Source organism: Zonotrichia leucophrys, chromosome 5, assembly GCF_028769735.1.
Source record: "Zonotrichia leucophrys gambelii isolate GWCS_2022_RI chromosome 5, RI_Zleu_2.0, whole genome shotgun sequence".
In the NCBI taxonomy this organism is placed as follows: domain Eukaryota; kingdom Metazoa; phylum Chordata; class Aves; order Passeriformes; family Passerellidae; genus Zonotrichia; species Zonotrichia leucophrys.
In genome coordinates, this window is record NC_088175.1 from 28867389 (window position 1) to 28884390 (window position 17002).

Genomic DNA, 17002 nt, shown 5'->3' on the forward strand with positions numbered 1-17002 from the left:
CAGTGAACGTGACATTTTAAAATACTTGTGCACTCCTGCATGCTGTGATGACAACTGAAGGTTGGGGGTAGAGGGAAGGGGAGGTGGTTGATTCTGTAATCCCTTCCCTGAGAACAGGACAAGTCAGGCATAACTGCCTGAACACATTTACCAGCTGCTTCTCTCCTTTCCTGTCCAAGTGGTCTGTGGAGGTGAGGAGGAATCACAGTTTGCAGTTCAATAGCTGTGCATCTCCTGAAGACCAGGTCAGGGTTCTGCAGGTGCCTGATGTGGTGGTGTTTCCAAGCCTTTGAGAGTGCTATTGCAAAGTATTGAGTGCCTGTTCCTTGTTGGCTGGCTGATTTTTGTATGTAACTGAAAAATCTCATCAGTGTAGGTGGGATAGAAGGGGAACCAACAGTGAGCTGCTTTGTGTGCAGAAGGGCTCCTAGTGCAGTGGCCAGGCTCAGCTCCTGGGCATAGCTCAGGAGAAAAGAGAACTGTGGGACTGAGGTCTTTGCTGCAGTCAGCAGAAAGATGCTGTGCATGACTCCCAAGCAATTCCAGGTACCTGCTGTGGTATAAGGAGCTGTAGGGAAGTTGTCCTGTCTGCTCTTGAGTCTTGGCAACTGCTGTGGTGGTGCTGTCTTTTACCCACAGCTCTCCACCTGTGCCAGGAGAGGTACCTGCTGAACTGCTAAAAATGTCTCTGGTGCTCAGATGGTTTTGCAATTTTTAGCACAAAAACCTCTCCTGGACTGCAGATGAACCAGGGCATTTGTCTATGTGCTTGAATGTGAAATGTGCCACTAATGTGTTGCTTTGGCTGATCCCAACTGCCCTGAGATGTTTCACAGGTTCACAGTGAAAGGAAGTTCAGCCTCACAATGCGCAGGATTAAAACACTGGTTACAAAATTATTGCAGAAAGAAAAGATGAAAAGCACAGAAGAGGTAACAGTTAAAACTCATGAAGCACAGGACAGTGGCTTCTCTGAAGCTTATTTAAGAATAAATCTCAAGAGCAAAGTCCTCTTGAAAAGCTGCTGCTTAGACCCCTGTTAACCTTTTCTGAAGAAGTAAATTGAATTGCAGTTATAAAGCTGGCTGAACCCATACCAGAGCATTTTTGCCTTCAGTCAGCACTTCATCTCAGGGTGTATTGGCATTTGCAAGCACTACCTTTGCTGCATTCTCACACGTGTTTAGGTTCAAGAGTTGTTTGCACTAAGCAATGTGGCAAATTTTTCCACAGAGAATGAATCTCAAGCTTTCTTTTGTTTCTTAAATCTTGCTAAAAAGCCAATTTTTTGAACTTTGCCCAGCTGTTTGTTGCTGTTTGTCCCACAGTGAGTGAGTCACATTAGAGGTAGAACATGGGAGAATGTGTGCTCTGGGATTTAAGGACAGGCCTGGGTCACCATGGTCTGATGGAACACCCCGAGTGGGTTGACTGATTTTCCATGCCCCAGAATGTCTCCAGAAGGATCTATGATGTATTTTCTTTTATGAAGTCTGGGAAGTTGATGTGAATTTTAAGGGAAAAATCTGGATTTCTCCATCTTTCAGCCAGGCAGATACATGTCAGCGGAAGTTATTGGGGCTGTTCTGTAGGGTCATTGTGACCTGTCAGAAGAGAGGAAGTTCTGAGCAAGACAAATATCCTGTTTTCAGTGCAGTTTCCTCCATTTTGGTTTGTTGTTTTTATTTGAATAGCTGTTGAAAATTCTGCAAGAAAAGTTCTGGTATGTGCTAGATACCACATGGGCCTGTACCCACTAGTCAGGGTAATGGAGGTGCAAAAAGGAATGTGAAGCACTGTTAACACTCAAACAGAGGGGTTTTTTAAGAAATGTTTTCCTAATACACTGAATTCCTTTTTAAAAGTAGACTAGAACTTTTGGTCCTAGAAGTCCCCTTGAGATGATCAAGTCCAACCTTTGATGGAACACCACCATGTAACTAAACCATAGCACTGAGTGCCCTGTCCAGTGGTTTCTTGAGCTCTTCCAGGGATGGTGACTTCACCATCCCATGTGCAGCCTGTTTCAATGCCTCACCACCCTTTCAGTGAGGCAGTTTATCCTACAGCAACAAAGCTCTGTTGCCAATCTTGTTGGCGGTATATCTGTGTAAAATAGTCAAAATCTGTGTGCTTTTACAGGCTTGTAGGGTGCCTTATGATGAGGCAGATCTGCACCTTGACACTGTGTACCCATAGTAGTACAGAGGGGTTTTTGAATTCCTCATTCCTTTCAACAGGTCTTGCACTCTCTCCCTGCTAGGCTAATAGGAAAGCCTGGTTGTTAGGTTCACCCCAGTCTCTAGTGAAACAGCTGTGGGGAGAAGATAGCAGTAAGGATTTCCTGGTCCTCTCTCATGCAGAATCTGTGTTGTGTCACTGTTCAAAAATATCACCAGTTTGGTGTCTGCCGGTTGGACTGTACTACTGGGATAACAAGCAGTATTTATCAATCACAGAAACGTTATCAGAGGTGTTCTCTGGCAGTGTGTAACAGCCTTTCTTCTTGGTTTTAGTAGTTTCCTAATTTAGTGGGTGTTTCTAGGTAGAATCTGCCTGTGTTTCATATATACTGTGTAAAAAGTCTCTTCTTCTGAGACATCCTTCATGATATTTTCTTTTTTACCAGATTGTCCCCAGCCACCACAACCTGAGAATGGAGGCTATAAATGCCACCCTAGCCCCTGCAACAACCCTCTGACTTCAGGCAGTGTCATAGAATATCTGTGTGTTGAAGGCTACATGCTGAAAGGAGATTATAAGTACTTGACATGCAAGAATGGAGAGTGGAACCCAGCCATGGAAGTCAGCTGCAGACTTAGCCCAGGTGAGTGCTCCCTAACTCTGGAATTGCCCTTGCATTGACTTTTCAGATTATCCTTAAGCACTTAGTGTGATGCTGAGGAAGTCCATATGGCTGTCTCTCATTGCTCCAGCAATTTCATAAATGCAGCTCACAATCATGACTCTTTCTTTAAAATGTCTCTTCAGTAGCAGCCTGTCAAATGCAGACTTAGAGTCCCTAACACAAGGAGAAAAGCCATGGACAGGAGTATAAAGTAGGCAACTTGTTACTTATGTGGAGCCTCTTATCTTGAGGCTCTCATCCCAGGAATGCTGGAAGCCCTAACAGTAGCATTTTCCCATGCTGTCTGGTTTTCCTTGATGGGTTTGATTGTGCATCTCCCTCAGTGAGTCTGTGCAGGGGTGTGTGTGTGTGTGTGGAGTCAATCTTCCTGGCAAACAGGTTAAGTAATCGTTGGTTTCCTGTGCTGAAAAGATTGATGGTGCTGCTTTTCACTGTACTGGTGGGAAAGGACATTGCTGACAAATGATTTCTGCTTCTCTCCAAATAGAAGTGGGCAGCTTTTGTTTTGTGTCTCCTCAGTTGAACAGGAATTCCTCCGTCAAAGCAGCAAAGTAGAAAGATTTGCAGGAAAATATTCATAGTACAACTCTTAATTTGCCTACTACTCTTCTGCTTTTAACAGTGGGTATATTGGATAAAAGGAGAACTCTCTCTCCTCTTCTAGGTGGGCTTGTTGGTAGAACCTTACTACTCAGTCCTGCTGAGCCAGTAGGATGTACACTTCAGAATTAAGTCTCATAATACATAAAGCAAAATGTGTCAGCTTAATTGGAAAGCAACAGGGGAAAAAAAAGTACCTTCATCAAATTCTTTATGGAGCTCACTGCATACCTGTGATCTCTGGAACGTCCTGTCCCAAAGACACTGTATTTTTATGCCACTCCAATAGCCTCTTCCTGTGATTTATAAGGAAGGCTCTGAGAGTTTACCTGGCAGCAAATGAATCCTGAAGGGGTTTTTCAAATTCAGCTTAAGCTTCCTTTCTGCAGTGATCCCCCTTCCCCTTGGTGCAGCCAAGCCAGAGGGCAAAGCTGTGCTATTGCACATAGTGTTCCCTGAGTGGCACTCCTGCATGGTGGCACTTGGTCTGGCTAAAGGATAGTGTTGTGATGAACAGAAATCCCTCAGATTTCTTTAGCATCTTGAAGGGTCAGTGGCATTACCAAAAATATGGTGCCTTAAAAGTGAAAAAGCCATTGCTTTCACAACACAAGCTTTAAATCAACTGTTCAGGGTCAGAGATAGCTGACTCTTAACTAGTGGGTCTCCTTCAAAAGGCTCAAAGAAGGGGAAGGAGGTGGGAGACTCTAGAAAGGCAGTAGTCTTAAAATTATTGATAAGGGTAAGATCCTACCTGCTCCATATAGATAAATAAGTCCCTAGCAGTTATCACATGTTTTGTGCAGCTCTGAGCCTGTCAGCCCCATAGCCTTTTGGCAGTTTATTGTATGAGGTAGTGACATTTTTTTGGCATATGAGATGGTAAATGTTCTGGAGTGCACCCTGGATAGTGAGCAGTTTGACAGCATCATGTACTGATGCTGAAAATGGGTCATCTTCCCTTGTTCCTGTTAGTGCCCTGAGGAATGCTGGAAGTTAAAATCCTTACTCAACCCTATTTGCCATAGAGAAAAACGTGCTAGTCACTGGTTTTTGGATTTTTTTCCCTGAAGAGGGGTCAAGCTACTTCTAAAAGATTTCAAAGAAACAAGTTCAAAACAACTAAACCAAGTAGGTTTGACCCTAAGAGATGATGCAGAAAATTGCAAACTAGGTTTCCATCTTAAATGCCTATCTTGGGATAGATTTCAGGCTGTAGGCTTAAAAATAATGATCCTCCAACTCTTTTATTTCTGTTTACCTGTTGTTCTGCCTCTCATCCCTCATTGCATGTGTCCTGAATTCCCTCTGCAGTCTGAGCCCTGTGCTCCTGAAGAATGTGTTGGATATAGGAGGAACTGAGGAATTGCATAAACCAAATGTGCAATTCACAGTAGTATTTGCTGATAGGTAGGTGAGGCTTTTTGGATCCCTACCAAAGGCACAAATAACAAAGGGACAGAAACAACACACAGAGAAAATTATTTCCTCTAGAGAGGTGAAAGGAGTAGTGTAGCCTTCTAGGCATGGTATGCAGTGCTCAGCAATACCACCTCCAAGCCATTCTCTTTCACTCCCAGTTTATTCCTGCACAGGTCTTTTAAAAGCCAAATTGGTTTCCGTGCAGTCGCACAGCACAGCTGCAGAAGGGCAGGAAAGAGTAACGTGAACAGGGCACATGTACCTAACACTGAAAACAGCACCCTGAAAAAACATCTGCATTCCTTCTCTATCCTCTGGCATTTGTTTGTGTGTGAGTGAAACTTAATATTTTTTGTGTCTTAATTGTAATAAGTGCATAATAATAACTAGCCAGTTGACTTCCACCCTTCTTTGCAAGGCTGTTACATTAGTTGAGAAAAAATGATTTTTGGAACTTTTTCTGTTGTTTGGCCTAAAATAGGTTGCTTATTGTGCTAGACAATTATTGGCCTTGCTGGGGACATCATGACATTCTCTAGCTTTTGCTCAAGCAGCTCTATACATAACATGACCCTTAACACCATCTGTCAGTTCCCATGGCCTGCTTCCCTTGCTTTTCTTTTAGCTGTGTGTTTTTCCAAGGACCCTTGTACATGCCTGTTTTATTTTGGGTTCCCTTTACAGCTGATGGAGAGGTGTCAGCTTGAGCTGCACTGAGATAGGTGGTGTGTCTTGTATGGAAAACTTGGGTTCCTTGCACACGCACCCAGGAGTAAGTCCTGAGGAGCAGTGTGAATGTTTTTCCTTCTCTATGTTACACATTTTACCTTGTGTTCCCCTTGGTTTTGTAGAGAAGGACTCTCCTCCCACAATTGGAGTGCCCACGCTGTCCATAGTAGCCTCCACAGCGAGCTCTGTCGCCCTGATTCTGCTGTTGGTTGTGCTGTTTGTGTTGCTGCAGCCAAAGCTGAAGTCGTTCCATCACAGCAGGTGAGTGTACTGCGTTTGGAGGGGCTCAGAGGCCCCCTGTTTCTTTGCAGTAGAAACCCATTCAGGTAGTTGGGTCTGACCTTTGTTTTGGAGCAACCTGGCTCCTTGCTTCTCTGTTCCTCTTTTCATCACCTCAGGGACATCTCTGCCCCATCCTGCCGATCCAGCACTTTTCTGAAATGGTGGTCTGTGATGCCCACCTGCAGTCCCAGTCTTAGGTGCCACTCACTGAGTGACTTCCTTATGCTCTTGCCTTGGCTTTGAATGGAAAAAGTTACTACACTTACTAGCCTGGCTGTAGATCAGTTTCCTACCTCTTCTAGCCTCAGATAGCTACTGAAGTCTGTGTCTGGGTGTATATATGTGCATCTTTCCCTGACTGCTTCAGGGATTAAGCAGTCCTGCTCTTCAGATACATGTGCAAGTCTGCCATTGTTTTCTGCTGCAGGAGGAGAATCCTCCTGGCCTGGGTTTGTGGATGAGAGGAGAGACCCAGCCATAACACTGCTGCTAGCTAAGGCAGACACTCCAGCCGTGGGGAGGTTGAGAAGTGGGGTCCTGCAGTCTGCCCTCTTCTGAAAAGACCCAAACTACTAGGAAAGAAAAATTTTCTCTCAGGTCTTACAAGGCCAGATGATTCATGGTGTGCCCGAGCTGTCTTCCCCATCGTGCCAGAGGTTATCTGGCCGGCGGAACAGACAGTGCTGGGTGTTGTGGAATGTAGCAGTGCACCAGGCTGTGCTCTTTGCCAAAAGCACAGAGCTGAGTCATGACCTTTGTCAAATTTAGCTATGGTGGTAAGTAGGGAGTGGGGGAAGCATTGTAACCTTTTCAGCTCTTGCTGCTAAATCCATCGGGTGCTGCGAATTACAGCCCCTGCTCATGTTTAGTGGCAGCTCACATGGGGCTCCAAGACTGCTTGCTTGACCTTTTTTAATCACCATTCAAGTTTCTGTCCTCCCCTAAATTGTGAGAGTTACAGTTCTGCCAAGGGAGATTACTTGGGTTCTTAGTAGGATATATATAGGAAAGTAAATACTCAACTTGATTTCTTTTTTCTCCCCCCTCCTTTGTTCCTTTGTTTTTTGAGGCGGGACCAAGGTGTGTCTGGAGATCAGGTCTCTATTATGGTGGATGGTGTCCAAGTGGCCTTGCCATCCTATGAAGAAGCAGTATATGGCAGCACAGGGAATTGCATTCCACCCTCAGACTCCCGAGTGCAGATCGTGCTCTCAGAGGGAGCTGGACAGACTGGACCCAGAGAGATGCAGCAGCAGGACCAAGGGGCTCACAATACCTTTGAAAGAGAAGATGAAGCCCCTGGACATTCTGGACTGTGTGAAGCCAGTGGCTCTCAGCGCTCTGAAACTGTTCTTGTGCATCAGGCTGCTACCTCTTCCTGGGTAGCTGGCATGGCTAGCAGTAGACCTGTACACAAAGAGGTCCAAGATTCAGAAAGCAGTGACATACAGAGCCTTTTATCACTCACTTCCTCTGAGGAATACACAGATGGTAAGTGGCTTGTGCAAGAAGCACTAAATTAGACCCTTTTAAGAGTAGGTTCTGAGTTGATTATCTAGGGTGAAAAATGGCAAGGGATGCCCCTATGTGTGTCTGCCACTGGAGCAGCTTTTGAACCAATCCAGTCTCTATAGCATGTTTCACCTCTTAAACATGTAAGCAGTATTTAATACCTTTGGAAGAATTCTGTGTTCTCAGAACTGGGAGCCTAGGGCAGTCTGAGCAAGTTGTGATGTGATGAGAGGAAGACACTGCATTGTCACGTTTTGAAAGTGGGAGCCTGTCTTGCTTTCAATAGTACTTTTTCTGGTGTGTGTTAAACTACAGAACTTTGACTACTTTTTCTTTTTTTTTTCTCTCCCTGCCATTCAGATATTCCCTTATTGAAGGAAGCATGAGGTCTGCTGTGTTTGTCTAGTTTTCTCCATTTTGGATTTCTTCCTCCTCTTCTCTCCCTGCCTTTGGGACAGAAGCACTCTGTGCAGTCTTCCCCATCCTCGCAAGCTGTACCCTGGATACCTCCAAGAAGAGATGCCCTCAGCTGAAGATCCAAAGGATGTCACCAGGTTGCCTCCTGGATGCACCTGTGGAGTTGGTGCAGCACTGGCTTCCCCATTCCATCAGCATCAGGGGCTCAAGGAACAGAGTGGATTTGAGCTCTCCTCTCCTCTTCCCTAGCCAGATGTTTGACAGCAGTCTCTGAAGAGCTGCTCTTTTCTTGTGCCTTTCTCCTCCTCACACCGGCTTGTTGCAGCTTATCAGCCTTTCTAGCCCTTTGCTGCCCAGAGAGCAGGGGCTAAACCTGCTTGCTCACTGGGTGCAGACACACTTTAAATATACATATATCTGTTATATAGGCTCTTCTTCCAGCATCCTCTGTGTGATAGGGCAGGACAGAATGCCTAACTGGGACTGGCATTGGCCTTGGGGGGGCTGCAGTTAAGGGGCAGCTTGTGATGTCTAGAAGCACCTGAGATGAGATGGGCTGTGTGACAGCTTAGCTCTGCAGGAACAGTTCACTGAGAATTGCTTAAAAACTGAAGGCTGAGAAGTCCAACATGTAGGAATGCCCTCTGTCCCATCTCTGCAGGAGTCCATTCCTGAAAATGACTTTTGTCTCCTCCTTCTTCCTCTACCAGTGCAGCCCAGTGGAAGAGGTTCAGGTGTTTGAAAATACCATGACAAAAAATGCCTGTAGGTAGTGAATTCCTAGTGCAATTGGTGCAATCCCAAATTCCTTTTCCAGCCACAGTAGGTACTTGAATCCTGGGTAGCTGCCATCTCGTAGGCTGGTGTGTCTTCCTTGCTTCATAGAGCAAAGGGTCTTCTGTTTTAACCTGCTGGGCTCCAGTGGGCCCATAGAGAAGGGCTCCTCCCTTGTGGCTGGGAGTAAGCAGGTTTTGTAATGCTTTTCCTAAACACAGTGCCAGCCTGTTGCTCTGAGGGAAAGTTGAGTGCACTGACAGCAGTGCTAGAGGACACCATAGCTTAGTGCTGAAGTTTTGAGGATTGTTTCAAGTTCTGGTAGTAGGGAAGAGAAAATTCAGAGATACGTGTACCTCTGCCCACCACAGTTATCTACAGCAGGTCAGATTGTCTGTGTTGGGACTCTATAACTGCAGGAAGCCACGTTTGTCTGGGGTAGATGGTCCAAGTTCCATGGGATTGGTTTCACAAGAAGAGTTGGCTTCTTAGATGCATGTACCTTGTCATAACTGTCTTGAAGTAACCAGGGAAGTGTTTGCCCTTATGAGAAGCTGCTACATTTTTTGAGTTGAAGGAGCAAAATGTCATGGCCTTACACATGATGTGGTAATGTACAGGTAAACAGGGATGCTGTCTTTGCTGCTTTGCTTTTGGTTTGCAATCCTCACCGTCCTCATCCTCATTGCTACAGTTAAAAAACCATTACAGCACTTGACAATAATGATAAAACATCTTTACGTAGAAAATCACTGTGGCTTAGCTCCAGTTCTTTGAAATGGGGATTGGCCATAGTGTCCAGCTGTGTATTTGCTATTCCTTTTCCTGAATAGCTGTTAAATCCCAGGACATGTGGAACAGTGTGTGCCTGTAGATGGAAGAATCCTCTTTTCCCTATCCTTGTTATTGAGAGATGTTAATTTAAAATGAAAGTGTTTTAAACATCCTTCCCTGTTGCTCATGTTACCTTGCATTAACACGGGAATTTGATAAATCCCATTTGGGTGATTTAGGTATTTTTTTTAAAGTTTGGATAGTGAAAATTTTGTGTCATTTTACAGTGGGCTGTGGTATCTCAGCTTCAAGAGCTGTAGAGGACAAATGTTGTTTACACATTTGCCATTGGAATTTTTAAAAATAAGCATGGGGACAATTGTGTTTAGCTTTTTGAGTGTTGGAAATGGTCTGAGCTTGAGTAAATTCTCCTTCATTGGTTTATTGGAGGAGTTGAGCAGGTGTAGTGGTAAGGGAGTGGGGAGGAAAGTCTGTGTGACTTTCCTACTGCCTAAACAGCTCAGAGCAGGAGTTGCTTTTTATGCATTTAAGGTCCTGTCTGCTCCAACTGACCCTCTGCAATTCAAGGTATAGAAGTTGGGAACGTGTTGCCTTCCTGAAAGGGGTAGTGCTACTTCCAGGTTGGTGGGAGAAGCTGGAAGCTGATCCCAAGGCCTTGTGCTGGATGACCACCTACACCACCAGAAGAAAACACATCCTTTGTGGCCTGGCCTCCTCTCTGCTGTTGTAAAACAAGCAACAGCCAGCTTGGAAGAGAAAATTCAGTTAGAGTGGGGAAAAAAAGGAAGCAAGCTCTACAAAGAGGGAGTACTTTAATTTCACAGAATCACACAGAATTAAGTAGGTTGTAAAAGACCTTTAAGACCATCAAGTCCAACCTGTGACTGAACACCACTTTGTCAACTAGACCATGGCACTGAGTGACTCCACCACCTCCCTGGGCATCCCATTGCAGTGCCCACTCACTCTTTCTGTGAAGAATTTCTTTCTAATGCCCAGCCTAAACTTCCCTGACGCAGCTTAAGACTTTACCTGGGAGCAGAAACTGACCCCCACCTGGCTACATCCTCCTTTCAGGAAGTTGTGGAGAGTGATAAGGTCTCCCCAAGCCTCCTCTTTTCCAGGCTGCACAACCCCAGCTCCCTCAGCCTCCTCATAGGATTTGTGCTCCAGACCCTTCACCAGCCTTGTTGCTCTTGTCTGGATGCATTTGAGCATCTCAATGTCCTTCCTAAATTGGGGGGCCCAGAGCAGGACACAGCACTCAAGGTGAGGCCTCACTTGCTGAGTTCAGGGGGCCAGTCCCTGCCCTGGTCCTGCTGGCCACACTGCTCCTGGTACAGGCCAGGATGCCATTGGCCCTTTTGGTCACCTGGGCACACTCTGGCTCATGTTCAGTCTGACAGCAGACAGTGAGCCCAGGGTTCTTCTGCTTGGCAGCTGTCCAGGAGCTCTTCCCCCAGCCTGTAGCACTGCAGGGGGTTGTTGTGGCCAAAGTGCAGCACCTGGCCCTTGGTTTTGTTAAAGCTCGTAACATTGGATTCTATAAGAATTGTTGGAAATGGCTTTTAATGAGTTGGGGAAATGTGGAGGTGGAGGAGGGAAATATGCAAGTGTAGCTATTGTGATCAAGCATAAACAGGCAGTTTCTCTTCGCTTGTTGAGGGTGTGCCAGCAGCTTCCAGGCCAGTCTCCATGCTGGCTGGTAATCCATCTGATTATTCCAGATCCTGCAGAAGAGCTCTATTCCCTGTAGCAAATCTTGTGAGAACAGGCCCCAAGGATCTGTGTGAGCCAGAATATGGAACACAGTTTGAAAGCATCACATTGCTCATCTATATCCTCAGCTTTAGAGTTAATTTTCTTATAAAATGAGGTGAAACAGCTGGGAAGAAATCCAAAAGATGTCTGACAACTTTTTCAAAGGGGAGGGAGAGCAAGGCCTCACTTTACTGGTTATCAAATTATTATTACCCATTCATGTTTGTTTTAGTTCTGCAGAGGCTGAAGGAGTGCGAAGTCTTTGGGTAGAGATACAGGAAATCAACTTTGTACAGTCCTGTCTTTATGTGTGGGAGCAAGGCCTGAAGCCTTGCTCAGATGTGAACTGTGCTCTGCCTCAGAAGTGTTTGTTATCGCTGAGCTGAGTGTGTTCTCTCTGGATTTTGCCAAAAGTAGATGCAGCCTGGATCTCAGTGTTGTGGATAGGAAGCACAGAGGATCAGCCTTGCAGATGTAGTACAGTAAATGGGGTTTTCCCCCTTTTTTTTCCCCCTGATGGGGCCACACTCTCCATACCTTTTCTTCCACCACTGATGTCTGGGAGAAGATTTCAACAGGAGGCATTTTTTCTTATTTAACACTCCCAACCTAATCATCTCATGCTTTGTCATATGTGCTGGATTCTGTGATATTCAAGAACATTAAAATTATTTAATTATATTGAGAAAAGTAAAAATAGCACTTATTTTAAAGCTTTCCATTATTTTTGGAGTCTGACAGTTGAGGGGGGGGAGGGCATTTCAGAAATTCAGGATATTATGTGCAATAGAGAAACTTCCTTGCTCCTTTCCAGTTCCATAGTTCTTTTAAAAACTAAATGCAACTCATTGCAGTGTTTACAGCCCAAGCATTGTAGAACTGGACCAGCCTGAGAGAACCACGATGTGAAGCTGGCAGTGACCCATGGGGAAGTGGGCCAGTCTCTCATCAGGGGCTGCATCATGAAGCTCACCTCAAATGATAAGCCAGCTTGGACTGTGTCACAGCCTCCTGCCGCCTTGAAGGGTGTCAGCAGCACTGGTGAGAGAGGGGATTGTGTGTTCTGGTTTCAAATAGCTCGTGCCTCCCCATCATTAATTGCAGAAGATGTAAAAATTAAGTCAGGAGGGATGCACTGAAGCATGTGAGCCTTTGGGGTTGTTGCTGAGTTGAAACATCATGAGTTTTGGAGGGAGAACAGCTTAATGCATTTTTATCCTTAACCACCAGGGAAGTTGCTGGGTAGCAGGACGTGTACTCAGCAAGCAGAGTGCTTTTCACCCCTTGGACATGTCTGCTGAAGTTTCTCCTTGGCCTTTCAGCTCTGGTGTGGTGAATTGTTTACTGCATCTGGAGTCTTAATTTGGCCTTTCAGTGTGTGGAGAACTCAGGTGTGTAGGAAGAAATCTGTACCACATGCTTTGGGAAGAAACATCCTAAGGTGCTCCAAGAGGTGGATGACTTGGGTCAGTACTCAGGAGTGGGGCTAAGAGAGCAACTGACTCAGCCATTGGAAATAATCTGGGATGATTCAGTTGTTTGCAGCACAGAAAAGGGAACACAAGGAGCTGTCTAAGGAAGAGCAGAAAACAGAGGTTTACTACAGGCTAATGAGCTATTGCAATCATGACCAGGTTGTAAGGAAGCTTGTGCTTTGTTAGATGATTTAGCATACACCAGCAGGCTTGCTGTATTAAAAAAAAATAATGTACAACTGGTTGGACACACTGAGCTGTCCTTGCTGACCTTTTTAGAACATGCTTGCAAAAAATGTGGTTTTACTGTTCTGATAGCAGTTTAAACAAAAAATCTGCCTTGTTACTCTATCCAGATATCTATTTAAATAAATTCCACTTTGGTTTTTTTTGTATATAAATGCAATAAATCCCATTCATTTTGCACATTCTGCCTCACCCTATCCTCACCCTTCAGTCCTTACCAGGGAACAGCAGATTGAATTTGCTCTATGTGAAAACCTTCACTTGCAGAAGAGCTTCATTAGTAAACAGTTTTTCTCTGCTATAAGCTTTGAAAGTGCAAAGAGGTTTCCTAGATCAGGCTTCATTTTAAGGTGTTTTTTATACAAGAAGTAAGCCTTCTTCCAGTCCTAGCACGCCAGGACAGAACCCTGTCCCTTCCCACACTTCAGGGCCCTGTGTTCAGCACTGCTTTCACACTCAGCCCTCTGCAGGTGATGTTCAGATCTCTGTACCCACCAGAACATGTTGTACTGATGCTCTGCATATGCTTTCTGTAAACTATGCTTTTGCTTCTGTCCTTGAGTGAGATCAGACAGAGGCAACTGAGTTCTGCTGGAAAATGTTTTAGTTCAGATTCTCCAAGTTGCTTCCTCCTAAAAGAAGACAAGAGTGAAGTTGTCTGTGAGGCAGAAGTCCTCTGCCTCACAGACTGTGGTGGGTAGACTGCTGGTAGTTGCTGATCCAAGTGCAAGGGGAGCTTGATTGCCTTTCTGCATTAATCTTTTCTTTCTTGTATGTGTTTTCTTTTTATCTGAATTGCACCACTATGGAATTATTTGCAGAATGGTACTCCATATATATGTGGGATTTAAAACCATAACTGATGCTGTGCAGGATGTCACTCAATCAGTTTTATTTTGCTTTATTTTATATGTATTTTCTGGTATCCTGTACATTGCAGTGGGTGTGAAAATAGTATTTTAATATTTGTACAAAGTTTAATTTAATTGTTCTATGTATATAACTGCATTTCTAAATTAAAAAAATTCTTTTGAAGTGAAGCTATAATTTCTTGTGTTTGTTTGGTGGGGTTTTTTCTGTTTTGTTTTAACTGCTTAGGCCTTGTGGCCTGGAAATGTAGCAGATGATCAATTAATTTGTTGCAGTTGTGAAAACCAGGATGAAGCTAAAACTAAGGAGGCTCAAATGGCTTGGGGAAGAGAGGTTCAGAGTTGGTGCAGCCTTAGAAGGATCGAGTTTCCAAGTTCAGAAGCAAAGGCTGCCCTTGGTGTGCTTGCATAGAATCTCTTGAGGAATGAGGCCAGGCTGGGCAGGGGGGAAAGGTTTAAAGAGAACATGTATCAGTGGATTCCAGAGAGGAAGACAGGGTAAATATAATAAATGGCTAATTAATCTTTGAGTCTGTGTAAGAACAGTGTGTATAGTAAGAGAGTGCTATTTTTAGAGGGGAGATAGCTTTCATTGGTGAAATAATAATCCCAAGTGGGTAGCAAGACAGTATAGGAGACATTAGAGAGATCTACAGATACAGGGGTTAGTGCATCTGTGAGTGCAGAGGGAGGCTGGGGCAGGCTCTGCTCTTCCCTCCTCTGTAGTTGTGCTGCCTTGGGAGGGTGGGAGAAGCAGAAACTGCAGAGTAGACACCCATTGTTCTTTCAGTGCAATATACAGTTCATTACTATTTTTATTAATGTTTGTTTTGCTTCAAAAACTAAGGTAACTGCCTTTTCAGGTAAGTGTAGTAACGACTGTACCTTTTTTTTAACAGAATCTATCAGTAATGTAATAGGGAAGGGAAGGAGGGAGGTGATCCTTTTGTCCTGCTTGTTCAGAGCAGTCCTCAAAGATGTTAAGATTTTCATGTAATTGTAGACATGACTTTTGTTCTTTGGAAAGGAACAGCCACGTTAAAGAGAAGGGAAGGGTGACATCTACCTTCCTCATAGTTCCATTTGTTCCAAAAATTATTCCCACACAGCAAGCAGATCTTACTGTAATTTTACTGCTGTGAAACTGGAGCTCCCTGGTCTGTGCATACCTTCCTGTACCAGACAGTTTGCACATGGGAGTCACTAGCCTCCAGGAATTGTTTTTAATTATTGTTTTTCACTAGGTGATGGTCTCCTGCCACAGCGGTTCTGGCAGCCAGGAATATGCCCTTTTGGACACATTGGAAATTATTTGTCACCTCTGGTTTGCACTGGCAATGAGAAATGGCTGTGGGAGACGAGCCTGAAGGAAGGCAGCCTGCAGTGGGTGGTCTGGGCAGCCTTCCTTGACAGTCGGTCCTTTGGCGGAAGGGCAGAACGGCCCGGGCACACGGGAACACCTCTGCTCCAGAGCAGCAGCCCCGTCACAAAGCCTCCTGGAGCAACTCGCTCAGGAAAGGATAGATGGCTGCTGCCCTCACCAGGCGTCCTGCCAGCCTCGCCCTGCGCTGCTTGGCTCGCAGCCGGCGTGGTCCGTACCCGTGGGCTGTCCGAGAGCACAAAGCCGAGAGCGCGGCGGTGCCGAGCAGGAACCCAGCGCTGTGACCCAGCCCCGGCCGGAGCGGCGCGGTCCCTGCTCCGAGCTGCAGCGACACCAGCGGACAGCTCTGCCCCTCGGGTACCGCGGCTCTGTCCCCGCCCGACCCTCCCGTGCTCTGAGAGCTCCCCCAGCCGCTGACTTGTTTTTGAGGGCGTTGTGAAAATGCAGATTCCACCTCCGGAAGGCAGAAGGCCAGCAGGCTACGTGCCAACGCGCCCCGTGCTTCACAAGGGTAGCGCACTGCTCGCCTGCCAGGGCCGTGCAGAGAGCCCCTTACGGGGCTGGCACGGGAGAGGAGAGCCGAGTCTGGCCAGGACACGCTGCCAGCCCCCATCCCTCATCCGAGGTGCTTCTTGGCAACACTGAATGGTCTCTCTTGGCACCAAGCTGGGGTGCAGGGGAAAGGATGGGAAAGCACACTCAATGGACTTCCCAATTCTCTCTGTTCCTTTTTGCAGGACAATGATGTTTACCAGCAAACTCCTTAACCCTTCTGTGAGACACAGAGCCAAGCAGCCCTGAGGGTACCTTGGCATAAGGTGATTGTTCTTTGACAGCTCTTTATCACGTGGTCGATGGTGCATCTGTGGGATATAGCTCAGGCTTTTCATGTTACACCAGTGAGGAATAAACCAGATTTTGGGGCAAGAGAGCACAGACTGGTTCCAGTATTCAAGGCACAAACACCCTTGACTCCTTGTCCAGACACGCCCCTCTGATCTGGCAGCTCTTCTAGTGGTTGGTGTTTGAGATCACGGGGAGTTTAGCAGCTCTGTGTGGCATGCAGGGTTTATCTTCCAGGCTCATGTATCCCAGTGAGGCTGGGGGACACACTTTATGGGACAGACGTGCTCTCCCGTGTCCCCACATGTGCCAAACCACAGCACCCAGCAGCTCAAGCAGCCAAGTGTCACTGGGCACAGAGCTGATGCTCTCAGGGAAGGAGGGGGGAGCTGTTGCGGGCTGGAGCAGCCTCTGAATACCGGAGAGCACCAGGGAGACCTGTCTTATTCATCAGGTTCAGTGGCAGCTGGGGTGACAGGGCAGGTGGCAGTGAGAGCCGGCAGTGGCAGTGCACGACCTCCCTGACAGGTCAGTGGCAGCTGACTGGACTGGGCAGAGTTGCCGGCTGCTTTGCTGGATTTGCTTCTGCCCCGGCTCTGCCCATCAGGCAGATCCTCCACTAAGAAGGGATAACATGTTACCCATGATTGGAAGGTATATATGTTCATCTTTAAACCCACATTTAAAATCTCCTCATGCTGAGAAGATCAGGGGTCAGATTTGGAAGTAGCAGAGCTTTCCTATGGAACCAGCTCCTGGATGGGAGCCAGAAGTGGAAGCCTGGTACCCAAGGGTGTAGATATGCTGGGTTTCCCATTTTGTGCTCTTCTCCCTGTGTGCTTCAGGACAGTTTAGTGCTTCCCATGAGTAACAGGACTTCAGACTTGCACAACTTTCCTCCATCTCCATGAGCCACCTACACAGAATGGCAGAAATGTCCCTGTAACAGCTGTTTGCTGGAGATTTACTATCCTGGGTTCAGCTCTGCAAGATAGAGTTGTTACCATCCTACAGTCTGTTTCCCCCT

General features: G+C 46.0%; 1 protein-coding gene across 6 annotated transcripts in view; it reads left to right on the top strand.

The window, feature by feature from the left end:
- The window catches only part of SUSD6 (sushi domain containing 6), a 91115-nt gene extending 77193 nt beyond the window's left edge, over positions 1-13922 (top strand). For all 6 annotated transcript variants that reach the window (XM_064713614.1, XM_064713615.1, XM_064713613.1 and 3 more), the window contains 4 exons: positions 2630-2827; positions 5743-5881; positions 6972-7393; positions 7775-13922. In XM_064713614.1, the coding sequence (XP_064569684.1) occupies positions 2630-2827; positions 5743-5881; positions 6972-7393; positions 7775-7800 (785 nt within the window). In that variant the 3' untranslated portion in view covers positions 7801-13922. The remainder of the gene's footprint in view (positions 1-2629; positions 2828-5742; positions 5882-6971; positions 7394-7774) is intronic.
- The last annotated feature ends 3080 nt before the right edge of the window (positions 13923-17002 follow it).